This window comes from Podarcis raffonei, chromosome 4, assembly GCF_027172205.1.
Source record: "Podarcis raffonei isolate rPodRaf1 chromosome 4, rPodRaf1.pri, whole genome shotgun sequence".
In the NCBI taxonomy this organism is placed as follows: domain Eukaryota; kingdom Metazoa; phylum Chordata; class Lepidosauria; order Squamata; family Lacertidae; genus Podarcis; species Podarcis raffonei.
Window position 1 is genome coordinate 27,048,928 of NC_070605.1, and position 16,444 is coordinate 27,065,371.

At 39.1% G+C, this 16,444-nt stretch overlaps 1 protein-coding gene across 4 annotated transcripts in view; it reads left to right on the plus strand.

Moving 5' to 3' along the window:
* Positions 1 to 16,444, plus strand: part of CDK8 (cyclin dependent kinase 8) — a 39,504-nt gene that overhangs the window by 5,462 nt on the left and 17,598 nt on the right. For 3 of the 4 annotated variants that reach the window (XM_053385928.1, XM_053385926.1, XM_053385925.1), the window contains exons 2-4: positions 8,449 to 8,524; positions 9,117 to 9,227; positions 11,529 to 11,669. In XM_053385928.1, the coding sequence (XP_053241903.1) occupies positions 8,501 to 8,524; positions 9,117 to 9,227; positions 11,529 to 11,669 (276 nt within the window). In that variant the 5' untranslated portion in view covers positions 8,449 to 8,500. Of the gene's footprint in view, positions 1 to 8,448; positions 8,525 to 9,116; positions 9,228 to 11,528; positions 11,670 to 16,444 lie in introns of those variants that run through there. The other variant, XM_053385927.1, reaches the window with a different exon arrangement.

Genomic DNA, 16,444 nt, shown 5'->3' on the forward strand with positions numbered 1-16,444 from the left:
TGAACCCTTAAGGTACAATAATGTTTAGAGTCAAAGCTAGCTCTCTGAATGGAAACCAAATAAGAGTCAGTGGAGATGAGGCAGTATATTGGAATGCTGTGCTCCTTGCCACAGACTTCAGTTTATAGTTTTGACAGATGCATTTGAATCATTTAGGTTTCCAAATGCTCTTCAGAGACAAACACATCACAGTATTCTAATATGGATGTTTTAAAAGCATTAGTGACACATCTTTTTTTTTGTCTAGGAGACAGAGGGTGCAATTGGCATACTAGCCAAAGCTGGCATAAAGTGTTCTTAGCCAATGTTAATTCTTGGAGATCCAGGAATGGTACCTGATCTAGAAGCGCTCCCAAGCTGCGGACCTGATTCTTAAGGGATTCTTAAGGGATAGCAGTGTGAACCCATTCAGAGCAGGTTCTGTGACTATCTTAGGATCATGTAAGATGGCTTTGAGTGCACACAACTGACAATCTCATATAGTTGTCATTGCAACAAATTTGTTGCTTTGTAGTTGGTTTAGTTGTTATATGAATGGACAGTGTATTCTGATACCTCCAGTGCTTAAGTTATTGAGAATGGGGAAGTAAGGAGGGGGCCTTTTTAAAGTCATGAACCCTCCGAACTTTAGTTGAGTCATGACACAACACCAACAGCCTTCTAAAACACTTGGTGAGTGTTCCCCCTTGCTGCCACCCCCCAGTAACATGAACACTGATTACCTGGTCATCCAGTCTTGACAGTTTAACTTCAGATGGTTCAGAAAAGAAAAATCCCAAGACACACAAAAACTTGATTTAGTTCTTAAGCACTTCTTTTACTGTATTTTTAAATAGACAGTGCAATATTAAGAATTGAGTGGCTGGAAATAAAACATACTCATCACACATCCTTGGGTCTGTCTCCCTAGGGTAAAACCATCTGTTTATTTACACTTCCTCCTTCTTGGTTTTTAACTGCTTAGCAGATCTATTTAGCAGATCCATCACCTGTGACATCTAGCAGTTTAAGCCCAAACATTACACATTTTATTGACTCAGACCATTTGTCCATCTAGCCCTTTACAACAGTGGCTCTCCAATATCTTTCCTAGAGCTGCTGCCTGAGGCATTTTAGGTACATATGCCAGAGATTGAACCTGGGACCTTGTATTTAAAATGGAGTTACTTGTGCTTTAAAACAGTCACAAAAACTGAGCTTCATATAGGGGTTTTGACTTAAACGTATAAATTTTATAAAGCTGTTAAGGAATGAAATGATCAGTGACTTTGAACTATTAAATCACATGTACACAACTAATTGCATATCTGAAATAAGAGTGTGCATAAGGTACTTCCAGAATTTTAGCTACAAACCAGTTATATAGAAGTCAGGGCCAAACCAGGCAAGACAGAATTTCCAGCTTTTCAAAGGAAAATAGCAGTTGTAGAGGGCAGGGACTGATCAAGACTGAGATCACAAGTGGGGGCAAAGGGCTAAATTCTCCCTACCCTGTCCCACACTAGTTTATTGATCCAGATCAGGGTCCCTGCACTGCTAATTACTTTAAGAAGCCATTAATGCAGTTGCTTATTCTGTGAATGGTGACTTGCCTGGTTTGGCCCTCAGTCTTATTAAATGACCTATTATCTTTCATACGGAATTTTCAAATTCCAGATCATTATCTTATGCAGCATCTATGAAAATGGTCATGATTAGGAACTTTAGAGTACAGTCATACCTCATGTTATGTTTGCTTCATGTTACGTTTTTTCAGGTTGCATCCCACGACGACTCGGAAGTACCGGAAAGGGTTACTTCCGGGTTTCGCTGCTCGCGCAGATGCGCAGAAGCAGCGAATCGCAACACGCATGTGCGCAGACGCGCCGCTGCAGGTTGCATTCCTTTCATGTTGCGAACGGGCCTCCAGAATGGATCCCGTTCGTAACCAGAGGTACCACTGTAATGTTCTTTCTTATTTAGATGAAGGACCCATCAAGCTTGTCACTGTATCCAGGAGGATCTAGTTTCAGATAATTGTATGATGCAGATGTGTTTTTAATATTTTGAAGCATTTAGTGGTAAGAGAATATACATTCTTATTTCTATCAACCTTAATATTGCTCAAGCAAAATTGGAATTGCTAGGTTCTGTTTACTAGCCTGATTTCAGGCACTGTCCTCAGTGTTTTTCAAGGCATGTTTTCATGATAGGTGAAGTTTGGTTTGCAATGCAGCAGGTGATCTCTGACCATAATACTATCGCCATTAATAGAACTTAATATCCTTTAAAGCCTTCTAGTCCTTTTGATCCTGTTTATGTTGTTGACTGTCACCAGCACTTTGGCAGTAAGTAAGCTTAACAGTTTGGTTGTGTGCAGCAAATAATTCCCTCTTGCTTATTTTAGGTTCCCTGCATGTTATGCTCTCTCGTACAGAGCACCATGCAACACACTAAACAAATGGTCTTTACCATTCTGTGTACTGGCCACGATCCTATTTTCCTCCATTCTATGCTAAATGGTTCCCTTTCTCTTTCATACAGTTGATCTTATCTCCTCTTACTTTGTGCCTGCCTTTTATTATGCAGTGTGTATGATAAATGATTGCTTTTTTAAGGCTTAAAATTAAGCTTGAATAGAAGCGAGTTAAACCTACACGTATTGGGTCAGGCCTGGTATCAGTGGCCGACATCCAGGTTGGGCATTGGTTGAGGGTCTCAGGTCTCAGAAGGGCCTTCCTGCCAGGCCCAGGTGACCTGCTGAGGCACTGCTTGGCTTTCAAACTGTGCTTGCATCCACAACAGCCAGCTGGCTGCCTGGCCCCCTCAGCTGCTTTGCCTGAGCTCTGAGAAGGGGTCAAGGGGTTCCTTCTCAGAGCCAGAAATTCTGGGCGATGCTTGTGCTGCAGCTGTGGTTTGCCATGACTGCTAGAAAGACCAGAGGGGGAATTTAAATTAATTGCTGAGGCAAACCCTAGCAGTGGCACAGGTATTCTCCTGGTCACCTCACCCAGAATGGCTCACTGTCACTAAAGAAGAAACCCTTTGGGTCCTTTCTCAAGAGTCAAGTGCTGAGGAGGTGGCAAAGAAGCTATCCACATTGCTGCTGCTTGCTGCACTAGTGAATTCTCTTTCTTTAAGTAAAATGGGTGTAGGCAGAGAGCAGGAAGAATAGGCAGTAGCAGGGTGAAAGAGTATGCTGCAGAAAGAAGGATGGAGGCATTGGCCATCTGAACCCTGGTGCTATCCCTGTTTTGGGTGTTATCTGGCTTTAGCCATAAACAGAGCAGACCCACTGAAATCAGTGAACTTAAGTAGTTTAAGTCCATTGATTTCAGTGGGTCTACAGGGTATGGCATACTTGGACAGTACCTATTCTCTCTTGAAAACGGAAAGATCAACAGTTTGCATAGTTCTCAAACTATGAATATTTGTGTTCTCTAAACAAAGACAGTCTTTGTCTTATGCACATGAACTGCTATGTCCAGTAACTAGCAGCTGTGTCTAAGCAGTAAAAGAGATGAGAGCTGGGAGTTGAAAAAAGAGGAAAAATGTATTTCTGGGAACTCAGAATTGTTGCAAATATGACAATTATGTAGCAGTTAATAAATATCAATATTTTTTGCAAGGGCAGGTGCAAGTCTTTCTCAATAATCTCCTCCCTTTTTGTTTAATATTTACATAAATGAGGTCATCTGTTAACTTAAACATGAACTTTCCTCTCTAGACTTGTATGGCTTTCAGGTTCTGATTTTGTCTTGCAGGGCAATTCCAGAAAGTGGTGCTGAGAAATGCATACAGGATTTCATGTTGTCTTTTCCACTGTGTGCTTTTTAACATTTACATGAAACTAATAGATACAGTTTGAAGTGCAGTGTTCAAGACAATAGATTACGAAAAATAAGAACATTAAACTTTAAGTGCAGTTATGAGTTAGCACCTACCTTGATCAAAATGCCATGCAGATTAGTTGCACTCTCTAGTTCTTGAGAGTTTCATTGCATTCTTCTATGTTAAATAAATTGCTTATTGGAGCATTAGCCAGTAACCTCTATCACAGTGAAGATGTCAGTTTAGTTGCAAAAAATCAAGTCTTGCTAACAATCACTCAGTCATGTTTTAGTGCAACAGTTGAGAATCTCTACCCCCAAGCCTAATGAGGCCAAACAGACCTCCCCATTTGGTCCACAGCATAGTTTGGCCAAACCACACCCATCTGACTTATCACCTGATGTCATATGATGTTGGGCACATGGCGGGTAAGGTCATGGGGGCTAAATTGAAAACAAATTATTGAGATAAATAATTGAGTCTAAATTGTGTCCTTAGTTATTTCTCTTCTGATGCTTGTGGAAGTGGTTGTATTTGAATTTGACAACTTTTTTCTGTAGTTCTTGATTTTTCCTTTTGAAGTTGAATCACCTGACATCATACGATGTAATGTTACTGACAACTGGTGGACTGCCCTTCCTACCTGACAAAGTGACAAGTAGTGGTGCTGTGGCTCTGGCCCACTGGCTGAATCCAGTTCCCCACCCTTCCTTTAGTGCTGTGTAGGCAAGTCTCAGAGAGCCAGAAATAAGTGTTAGGTTTGTGTGTTTCTCTCCCCTGTTCCTGCTCCCACATGACTTTTAGGCAGACTTTTGCTTCCTTCTCAAAGATTCCTAAGTAAGTCATGGAGTAAGGAGTAAGAGGATGTCCACTTATTGATTTGGAACTAGGTAAGAAACAGGAAACAAAGAGTAGAAATACAGTGGTAACTTGGGTTACATAACGCTTCAGGTTACAGACTCCACTAACCCAGAAATAGTACCTCGGGTTAAGAACTTTGCTTCAGGATGAGAACAGAAATCGTGCTCCGGCGGCAGCAGGAGGCCCATTAGCTAAAGTGGTTCTTCAGGTTCAGAACAGTTTTAGGTTAAGAACAGACCTCCTGAACGAATTAAGTCCTTAACCCGAGGTACCACTGTAAATGGACGGGATGTAGAATGTAGAGTCCCCTAGTTTTTAGTATTGGGACCTTTGTTTTTTAACTTGTTCATAAATGATTTAGCCTTGGCGTGAACAGTAACATAGCAAAATTTGCCAATGACACCCAATTGTTCAAAGTGGTTTAAGCAAAAAGCCGTTGTGAAAAGCTTCAACAGGTTCTCTCAAAACTGAGTGAATCGGCAGTAAAATGGCAAATGCAATTCAATGTAAACAAGTATAAAATAATACATATTGTGGCAAAAGCTTTATTCCACACATACACTTATGTGGTCTGAACTGGTGGTGACTGACTAGGAAGGAAACCCTGTGGTTGTAATGGATGGCTAGATGCTACAACCTTTCTTCATAGAAGAAACCTTTCCCAACTCTACAATATCCTTTTTGAGGTGAGATGATCAGAACTATGTACAATTTTAGTCTGGAGTGAAGGCGAGTAAGAGGTGACATGATATAAGTTTATCAAATTCTGCATGTTTTGGAGAAAGTAGTCAAAGAAAAGTTTGGCTCATTGTGCTAGAACTCATGGACTTCTAGTGAACATAGGAACCAAGACATCTAGAAGCGAATTAAAAGAAAGAAGGCAGTTTCTCACCATCCATTTGGGGGAAGAATGAAGAATCACAAGTCCTAGCTTATATTATTTAAGAGCAGCTACAACAGACCTAGATTAATTAAGCAAAGACCAGAAAATAAACACCAGGGGTTTTATTGATCTTGTACATTTAAATCTTTCACTTCTTCCAAGAAGCTCAGGGTGTTGTATATGCTTTTCCCATCATACCCCATCATACGCTCTTTAAAATTAAATTTAAAATTCAGAATCCCACCCAGGAAATTATAATTATTAATATTAATAAATATACATTTATATCTCTCATTTCTTGCAACCTGGAACCCAAGGTGGCATCAATCTCTTGAGGCACTGATCATACAGACACCTCCTTAACTTCAGCAACACTAGAGTTTTCCTGTGCTTTCAGGCTGTGCTCTGGGACCTGTTTTTTTTTTGTTTGTTTGTTCAAAATCGGAAATTTCAGGTGTGATTTCAGGTACTGTAGTGCCTTTTGGCAAACTGAGTAAAGAAGCTTAATGTGACACTTCTGTGGCTTTTCTGTTCTGTCAGAAAAATGCACTGAGAGACGGCCCTATTTCTGATCTCATTTCTCAATAAGGCAGCTTTAAAACCACAGGTGCTTGCTTTGTGTAACAGGCAATGTGGAGGAAGTTACATTTATACCAGAAAGTTAGTATGAAGGCAGGTGGGAAAAGTAACAAGCTATGTGACCACATCCTGGGAGAACATCTTTATTTAGTGCTGTGATGCAGTATCATCTTGGATTATTGCCTCTTCGTGAGATAGATAATGGTTTTAAGTATTAGATTGCAAAGTGCATGTTTCCTTAATCAAGGCTGATGCAACTTTCTAATTAACAGTGTATTAGAACATATTGGTAATATCCTGCCAAAGGCAAGAGCCATTATGATGTAGTGGTTACCGAGTGGGAGTCATAAAGTTCACTATGATTCTAATCCGTTGCTCTGTCTCTTGAGCTCAGTTACAGGGCTGCTGTGAGGCTAAGGTGGGGAAACCACATACAACACCCTGAGCTTCTTTTAATTCATTTGTAGCTGTCTTGGTTCCAGGAATTAAGGTTGACCATACCAGGTTTAATGTTCCAACAGAATTAAAAACCTGAATGTCTTCCAGTGGCATTAAGTATTCTTTCCTTATAGTTGTCCAGATTTTGAGCTGCTTGTCTTCTAAAGTTCTTTGTGTGAAATTTGATATGAACCTGCAATCTAGAAACCAGTTTAGAATCCTGGGAATTGTGGATTCTGTGTTAGGGGAAGAAAAATGAGTTGACAGTCTTCGGGGTTGGAAGTGATCCCAATAACCCAACAAACTGTTTGCGCAGCCTCCTACTATTGTGAACCACCCTGAGATCTGCGGATGAAGGGCAGCATACACATTTAATAAATAATAATAATACTTTTGCTAGCTAAAGTCTATAAATGGCTATGAATGCAAGCTGTTACTTAGTCAACAGTGTAGAATCACCTACTTTGCTTAGTCTACTCAAAGTCTGTACAAAAGGCGACAGTGCGCTTTAAAAGTTAGCATGTTTTCTCCTCATGCCAGACACTTAACCATATACTGCCATTGACCATTACTTCTATTTGTTCTCCCAGTACTTCACTGCTTCTTGAAAATCATGTCCAAGTGCTACAAAAACATCAAGTTCAAAATAAAGCATGAAGGAAATGTTCATATGTTGCTGCCCATTATTCTTCACTTGGCTTCTGTATTCAGAATTACCTATGTTCTCTGCTGTCATGTTAAACAAGCATTTTGTAGCTCCCCGTAAAATATCCTTATAAATACTTCATTGGATAGCATATGCTTAACTGCCTCCCATAGGAACAAATGCAACTTGAATATTTTTAACTTTAGCTTCCTTGGAAACCTGCTGAAATGCACTGTGTAAAGACATTGGGTCAGATCCAGACTTGCTTTTCTGCAAGTGTAAGGTGTCCTTCTGTTTGTGCAGGTATTTCTGATCCAGTGGGGGCTGTTTCTGGAAATAGTGTTTCTGATTTTCCCTGTAGCACCCCGTGTCACCTTCCACACTGTCCTAAAGGGTCCCCCAGCCTTTGGGGGCTAAAAGAAGAAGAGAAAATGAGCAAATAACTTCCTGTCCCCAACAAAGTGATTTGTGAGTCGCACTCATTAGATTTCTGGATCTAGGCCACATTGGGGTGAAGTTTAAGCATATGCCATAAAATGTGAGCAAAGATGCAACTAAATTTTGCAGAACCAGTTTGTTTTCTTCTGAGGCAGTTTAAAGTATGTGTTTATATCTGAGTGACTGGGAATAAATTCATCATTTGATTCCACACCCACCCTGTCTCAGCAATGCAGCAGTATCTGTTCCCTGGACCCCAGTTAGACAAATTTATCCCATTCTTACCTGGGTTAGTTCCCTTATCAAACTTTGACTTTGTGAAAGCTGTTAAATATCTTAACACTGCAAAAGCTGAATTCCTGGAATGACCTGTGTGGTAAGTGTTCTGTTATGAAACCCAGTTTAAATGCTACTCCAGAGAACTATGAAGTCAAAGCACTTAGAAAATGAGAGACTGCATTGCTAATAAAAGCAGGGACGACCACAAAAGTCATGTCTATGCAGTGCTTTTTTTTTTTTTTTTTTTTTTTTGCTTTTATTTGTTAGAAAATTATGAATGATTCAGCATAAGTGTTTTCAGGACAAATATTTTTTTCTGGGGTGGGAAGTTTTGTGGTTGGATTGGACTCTCATGTATTCAGTTTAAAATTCAACTCTAAATATTTTTTCTTATACTTGCTTGGTTTCTGTTCCCATTCCAAACACTTAATTGTGTGTTTGATTCTAAATAGTGCTCATAAGGCTACTTTTGAGTTTACAGTGCACTTTTTGAAGATTGTTCTCTCTTTCACAGGAAAGATGATAAAGATTACGCTCTAAAGCAAATAGAAGGTACTGGAATTTCTATGTCTGCATGCAGAGAAATAGCAGTAAGTAATTTTAACGGTAAATTAAGCCTTTTTCATTAGTGAATATAATTTCAGTTATGGCCACATGCAACACATTTTCATATATGGAAGATACAGTATATATTGCATCTAAACGCTTTATATTAAAATACAATTCAATTCGCTGCATCTCCAGGTAGGATTGGGAAAGACCCTTGTCTGAAACCCTGGAGAGTTTCTGCAAGTGAGTGTGTACAGTTGTCTGATTTGTTATACAGGAGCTTTGTGTGATGCTATATGGAAAATGCAGTTGATTAGTGCATAATGCCATGATTGGTATAAGCATAATTTCAGTAGCATCATTGCATCCTGAGGGAGGTACATTTGACCTAGTTGTAGTCTGGTTTATGTCTTTGTAGACATAAACTCTTTATACCTCCTTAATTAAAATGAAGCCCTTATTCTTTTTTTCTTTTCTTTTGTTCATTCATTCTTTGTTGTGGATTAAGAGCATCAAAGATTAATTCTGAAAAACCAGCTTATTTAAAGAACTTAAAATTATAAAAAGAATTGTCGATTCTGTTTTCTGGCTTGTGTGTGAACACCTTCCTAATGGATAGCATTTGTTTTACAGCTGCTTCGGGAGCTGAAACATCCAAATGTAATTTCTCTGCAGAAAGTGTTTCTGTCTCATGCTGATAGAAAAGTGTGGCTTCTCTTTGACTATGCGGAACATGACCTTTGGGTAAGGAAGTCTGTTTGTTAGCAGGTAATGGGCTATGGTTACTATTGTTTGGAAACCAATAAATTGGTTCTGCAGCAGATTGCTCATCTCTGAAGCATGCTACAAGGAAAGAAAAAGACCCAAGTGATGTGTAAACCGCTCCATAGTACACAGTGTTCATTTCATTTTCATTCTTTGAAATACACATTTGTCCTTGATTTGGGGGAACTTCATACATTGCTTCAAACATGGCAGTTTTCTGTGTGGGAAACTCTCCTCTTTTCCACGGTATATTTCAGCATTCTGCATCAGTTAAATGTCACGGACTATGAACATGAAGAATCACACTGCCTTAAAATGTTTTAAATAAACATCAATAAATGCAAACAAAACAATCAGCATATAACAGCTCAATTAACTGTTGGCATTGTTGTTGTTGCTTTTTAAAAAATAATAGGACCCAAGAAATACTTTTCAATGCCTGGTGAAGTTTTTGCTTGTGCCTAAAAGAAAAGAAGTTGGTACCAAGTATTAATGAGCACAAAAATTACATGATGTTGTTCTTTGAGCCTGGGTCAGCAACTAGTTTGGCCAGAGGGATGATTTGGAGAAGGGAATGTATGTGGTTGGCCTAATCTGCCTGAAAGTGGTTCTTAAGTCCTAAGCAGCTCTAATACCATCCTTCAAAGGGCTTAATTGACCCAGTTGCTGGACCTTATTTTGAGGAGCCTCATTTATGTTGGGTTTTTAGTAGTGATTTGTTAAAGAATAAAATGAGAATTCCCTGGATTTTTCCGTGTACAAATGTATCTCTGCGTTATTTGAGGGGCCTGCCTGGTGTTTTTACATGGGTAGAATGTGTCCTTTTATTTAAAATGCATCTCTGGGTAATTTGTGGGGCATAGGAATTGGTTCATTTCCCCCCCTCCAAAATATAGTCTGACCCCCACAAGGTCTGAGGGATAGTGGGCCGGCCCTCTGCTGAAAAAGTTTGCTGACCCCTGGTCTTATACATGGGGGTGTCTTATACATGGAAAAATACGGTACCCTTTGGTGAGAGAGCTCCAGCAGATGTTTAAAATAATAATAATAATAATAATAATAATAATAATAATAATAATAATAATAAATTTATTTATATCCCGCCCTCCCCAGCCGAAGCCGGGCTCAGGGCGGCTAACAACACTAAAACAGTGCAACATTATAAAAAACATTATAAAAATTAATTAAAATAAAAATGATGGCAACCATAAACTAAAGTTTTGTAAAGATTGCCAAAGGAGGGAGTCAGGCTGCGCCCTGACCAAAGGCCTGGTAAACTGTGGAAATATAGGCTGTTAGACCTTTATATTAACCCCTTTTAAGCTTCTTCCAAAGTTCTCCACTTCCCTTAGCATAGAAATAAACCACACATATAGTAAGTTAAAAATGGTTTACTTACAAACTCCTTAAAGGTCAGATTCATGTTCTTTTCCATGCACCAGCAATAAAAAACAGGCAGCACAACTTATTTTCCAAAATGGTATGGGTTTCTAAATTATTTTTATTGATACACAAAGATGGCTTGCTAAAGCCACACAGTCCAAGCTTGGAGCATCCAGCTTAAGCATTCTTAATGGTTGGGTTCACATGGTGGAAAGGAAAAAGGGAACAGAGTTTGGTAGCCCTTTCTTCCAAGATTGAGGGAGTATGACCTAGCTAAGCCTGGCAGGCCTTCATGCATTAATTAGATTTAAGCATGTTGGTTGTATATCCCACAATTTAGACACCTGTCTGTTCATAGTTGCATGGTACTTGGCAATTCCAGCATAATGTATGGATGCAAACATGAGAAGAACACTTATTTTTTATCTCCTGCATGCTTTCTATGTGCTCTTCCTCATAAAGGCCCCGAGAAAAATGTTAATAGCTTTCATAGTGGTTCTTTATAAAGTCTTACTTCTCTTTCTCTATTTTTACAGTATTATTGCATTATGAAAAAGCATTCAAATCTTACTAAAAATAATAAAACACCCTATTAAATAATCAAAATATGGCAAAAGGGGTTTGTGAGTGTGAGGAGAGTATAATACTAACACAGTGTGGTATACAAGATAGATAAAATTAAGATGAAAAGATAATAGTGATATGAAGCTAATGCACTAAACATGAACACAGTGCTTAACTAAACGGAGGATGGTTAATTCTGTGGAGAATTATACATGATTTTGTTCAAATCCCAAGAAATGCCATAATGAACCCAGGAGGATTTTATTTGCTGAAGCATTGCCTCAAAATATTTGTACCAGTCATTATTAACTATGCTTGTTTTCTATTTTTCAGCACATAATAAAGTTTCACAGAGCTTCTAAAGCAAACAAGAAGCCAGTTCAGTTACCTCGGGGAATGGTGAAATCTCTATTATATCAAATCCTAGATGGTATTCATTACCTACATGCTAACTGGGTGTTACACAGGGATTTGGTAAGTAGATCTACAGTGGGGATTAGAAATGGGTATAAGGCTTATATGTAGTGGTGGTGTTTCATAGAGGATATCAGGTACCGAGGCACTAATGATTTGTTTTAATTTGTAATTTGGCACTATAAATGTCTAATGAATAATGTGTATTTCTGTTACCTGGAAAAGAAAATGGCCTCTTAACATAGGTGCTTTTACATTGCCTCTTTAGCAAACAGAGCACATTCAGAACAAAATTAAGCATGACTGCATATTTGCAACTCTCAGATTTTTGGGGGGAAATATTTAACGTCTAATTTTCTGTGCAAGCTTTTTAAGAATCGCCTTAGTGGGTCAGACCAGAGAGCTGTCTAGTTCAGGGATGGAGAACCTGTGGCCCTCCAGATGTTATTAAACTCTTAATTCTTATCAGCCCTACCCAACATGGTCAGAGATAAAGGATGATAGGTGTTGTAGTTCAGAACACCTGGAGGACCACAGCTTCCCATTCCTAATACAGTTTACCACTGTTGCTATATATGGTAATTGCTAGCCAGATAGCTCTTAAAGATTCACAATCAGAATGGTAGAGATAGCCATCTATGATGTTTGCCCTTAGCATCTGGCAGTCTGAAATTGAGTGCCTCTGAACATAGTGGTACTGTTTTGCCTAATTGCCACAGAAGACCCTACCCCACAAATTTGTATATTTTCCTAAGCTAATGAGCATCAACGTACCTTGCAGAAGCCTAATAAGATCATATTTTTGGGGGGGGGGGGCTTCTTTGTTTTTCTGGACGCCAGGCCCTTTCATTGGATAGAAAGGTAGTTCATTGTTACCACATTCTTTCATTCCTTTGCCCAATACATGTTTCAGGCAGTGCCAGTAAAAACAGGTTACAGTGTTATCCCTACATAATATTAATCCTTGGTGGACTAAAATATTCTAGCAGACTTGGGTGTTGGAGTAAACAGTTGGATGGTGTATGTTTGCTCCAGCCCATTGTGGCCATGGTGCCTATGTGTGAATCCCTGGAGAACATAAGAGCTTGTTTCATTTCTTCACCTGATTCCTGAGCCTACTGTTGACTGGATTAACCTCTCTGTGTTCAACGCCCTATCAGCTTGTGAGGAAGGATTTCTTATTTGTTTCAAATTCAAGGCTGCATTTATTTGTATGTGCACAGCCAATGCTCAAACAGTACCAAAAGTGGGTAATTGTTTCTATTGAAGTTAATATCATGCATGAAATTATTAATCAGAAACCAAAGTTTCCCATTGTAAATATTTGCCAGTATGTGGAAAACAGAAGTGGATGTCTCAAGAGATGGGTAAATTTATTAGAGCCTAGTAGGTCAGTTGTTTTGAGTATGGTCTAGACTAGCAGCTACCTCTATTGGGCTGTTGTGAAATGTACTGGTGGCCTCTGCTCATTTGAAGTTTAGAAGTGCTGCAAAGCAACCATAGGAGCAAGAAAAAGTTATTGAAAAAAGGGATTTAGAGAACTGCTGCTGAGTCCCAAATCCATAAAACAGCATTTGGAGCTTGGAACTTCTTGCTCATTTTATATATACCTGGCCATTTTGTATGACCAATGTCATCCATGTGATGAAATTAGATACAAGAAATGGGCTGCATTGCCTATTGCAAAATAATCATCAGATGAGACTCTAAAATTAGAATAGAGCACAGTAACACACCAAGCATGGATTGGCAGTCTCTAAACTTTGAATAGTAAACAAGGCTTAGGTAAAGGGACCCCTGACCATTAGGTCCAGTCGTGACCGACTCTGGGGTTGCGGTGCTCATCTCGCTTTATTGGCCGAGGGAGCTGGTGTACAGCTTCTGGGTCATGTGGCTAACATGACTAAGCCGCTTCTGGCGAACCAGAGCAGCGCACAGAAATGCCGTTTACCTTCCCGCTTCTACGCATTTATCTACTTGCACTTTGACGTGCTTTCGAACTGCTAGGTTGGCAGGAGCAGGGACCGAGCAACGGGAGCTCACCCCGTCGCGGGGATTCAAACAGCCGACCTTCTGATTGGCAAGTCCTCTGTGGTAACCCACAGCGCCACCCGCGTCCCATATAAACAAGGCTTAAATTGGTGCAAAAACCTACTTACGACTCTTAGCAGTCAGTGACATTTTTGCACGTTTGGAGCAAATCTTGGATTTCAGAACCCACCCTAAGATTGTAGTTGAACCCGTCTAGCTATAGTCATTTCTGCTGGTGTTCATAAATTGCATCTAAAGTTTTTCCTTTCTGTCTGTGTTAACCTATGCAGTCACCAAGTATTGGAACTAGATTTTCCAAGACATAATGTTCTCCACAAGCTATAAGATTTGTGGCTACAATTCATTAGGCAGTTCTTAGAAATCAGGCTGTCTTTGTGTGTACAATCTGCCAGAGACTGCTTCTTCATTCAGAGAGCTTTGTGACTGCTTATCAAAAATGACGTGGAAACTGTGCTTCCCAGCAGGGTAGGAAAGGCAGAGAGGCACTGCAATATATATTGTACTATATCAGAAGTTAATAGATAGTTGGTATGTAGGTACAAACTAACTTTGCTTCTTCAACTTCCACATCTCCAGTAAGATATTCTGAAGATTGAGGTTAGTATTCAACTAACCATTACTCTACGCATACTCATTTAAATTAATGAACCTGATGTTAGGACCACTCTGAGCAAAATTTGGTAGAGTGTCACCCAGAAGTTTAGCAGTCCAATCATATTCTAGTGATATACAGCCAAACAAGAAAGGTTAGACTACTAACAAGTTCCTGACCTCTGCGGTATGAGCAGAAGTAAATCTGCAGTGTATAGTTTGAATCATACCAAGTTTCCACTACAAGGAATGAAGTGAGAAAGTATTAAGCGTGAAGATTAAAATGGCAAAAGCCCTGAACAGAGTAGGTGGAACTAATCTGTAAAATAATTGGATGTGCCACGAATATGACTCATATAGTCCTTAATTTACTTGACTGGAAATGATGGTCCACAGCATATGTAAATACCGCAAGTTTTCATTCCTGGGAATATGTTGTTTCAACTGATTCAGCATCCATGCCACCTAAGTAGCATTCTAATTAGCTGTGTTCTGTCGAAATCATTAGGATCTGGATGCCTTAGTTGTATGCTCACTTTGGGTGGGATTTAATACAGTTTGCGTTGAAAGACAGTAAAGTTGAATTCCACCCAGTTCAATAAAAAAGTTAGGCAGGCTTTGCTTTTTCTGGACTTAACTGTAAGCCTTCAGAGCTGGAAACAATCCTGCTTTGAAGGGCAAGGCAAACAATCGTTTGGCTTGGATCAAATGGCAAATATGTTGTGATCAAACAAGAAAGTAACTGCACTAAAGTGTGATGGGCAGTGCATAATTGGTCTTTGACTGAAACAATCCAGGGTGTGCTCATAATATTATAAATTTGTTTTTATCTTAATGGTCCAGGACCATTAGTATCACAGACAAATCAAAGCTCATCGAGGGACTCAGGCTTTGATACAAGAAATCACATCTTAATTTTTTAACAAGGAAAGTCAGGCAGTATTTGTCTAAGCTATTCAGACTTTTTCAAGTACTAGAAAATTAAATTATACTTTAATCGTATTAGATTTAGACTATTTGGGGTTTTGTAGTAAATGCAGAAGCTCTAGTTAAACTCAGAGTAAAAAATTAATTTCCCTCAAATGTACGTCTACAAAAATTCATTTAACAGATCAGATATATCCAAGCTGCTTTCGGCTCAAGGCTTAGCCCCATGTTTTCCATATAACTAACCAAAGGTTAGTCTTTTGGTTTATTTATACTTATTAAAAATGAAGCATTTGTTTAACTTGGGGGGAATTATTTTCCCATAGCATTTTTTTAGTCCTTAGAAATGTAATTGTCTAGAAGATTCATGTGACCTATTTCCTGTGATCTGTAATCCCATATCAAAGTGACAGCCTTTCATGTTGCACTATATGCTGATTTTAATATTCCTTGTTGCTTCAAGTTGTGTAAGTAAACTGGCAACTCAACCTCTGTGATTGCTTTCAAAGTATAGGAAGTTAGACTCTCACCAAGCTAAAGCAGCTGGTTACAAAACAAAACATAGTGTATTTTGTATTTGTGTAGGTGCAGCATTTCTGTACCATGTACCTTTTTATTTTATTTTTTCCATAGGCATATTTTAAAATGTTCAACTAAAAAAAAACAAATTATTGTGCTTCAGAAATTCTTACTTGTGTTTTCTAATTAGTTGATAACACTGTATGTTGGTGGAAAGCCTGGTGCTATCTGTAGCATGTATCTTTTACTTAATGACTTTTAACGTCTTCATTCTTTATAGTTAAGCTTCTATCTTGGTTCTCACCAGTTTCTCTTTACTATTTTATGGTGTTCCTATTCCATGCTGCTCCATCATTAAGCTTATTTCCCTCATAGCTACTCTTTCTGTCTGCCATGTTGGTCTCCCTCCTCCTTTCTGTGAACTAAGTTCTTACGTTGCTTAAAGTGCTCGATTAATTTAAACCAGGATGTCAAATTTTCTCTCACCCTAATTTTCCAAATTTGTAAAGTTGGGATAAGTGATCCCACACCTGTTGTCATTGTGTATTAATGCCAACTCACATGCTGTTTAGCCAAAGCAGAACAACGGGGCGTGGGGGGCTCTTGATATACTCCAAGGTTTACAGCATAAAAACAAAATATGGGGGGGGGGCTAAGGGGAGCAATTCCCACCAAACCGCCTAGTGAAAGCGAACTACGTTCAGTGTCACAGAATGCAAAGTGCTGACGGGTGGGGAAGGTAGAGA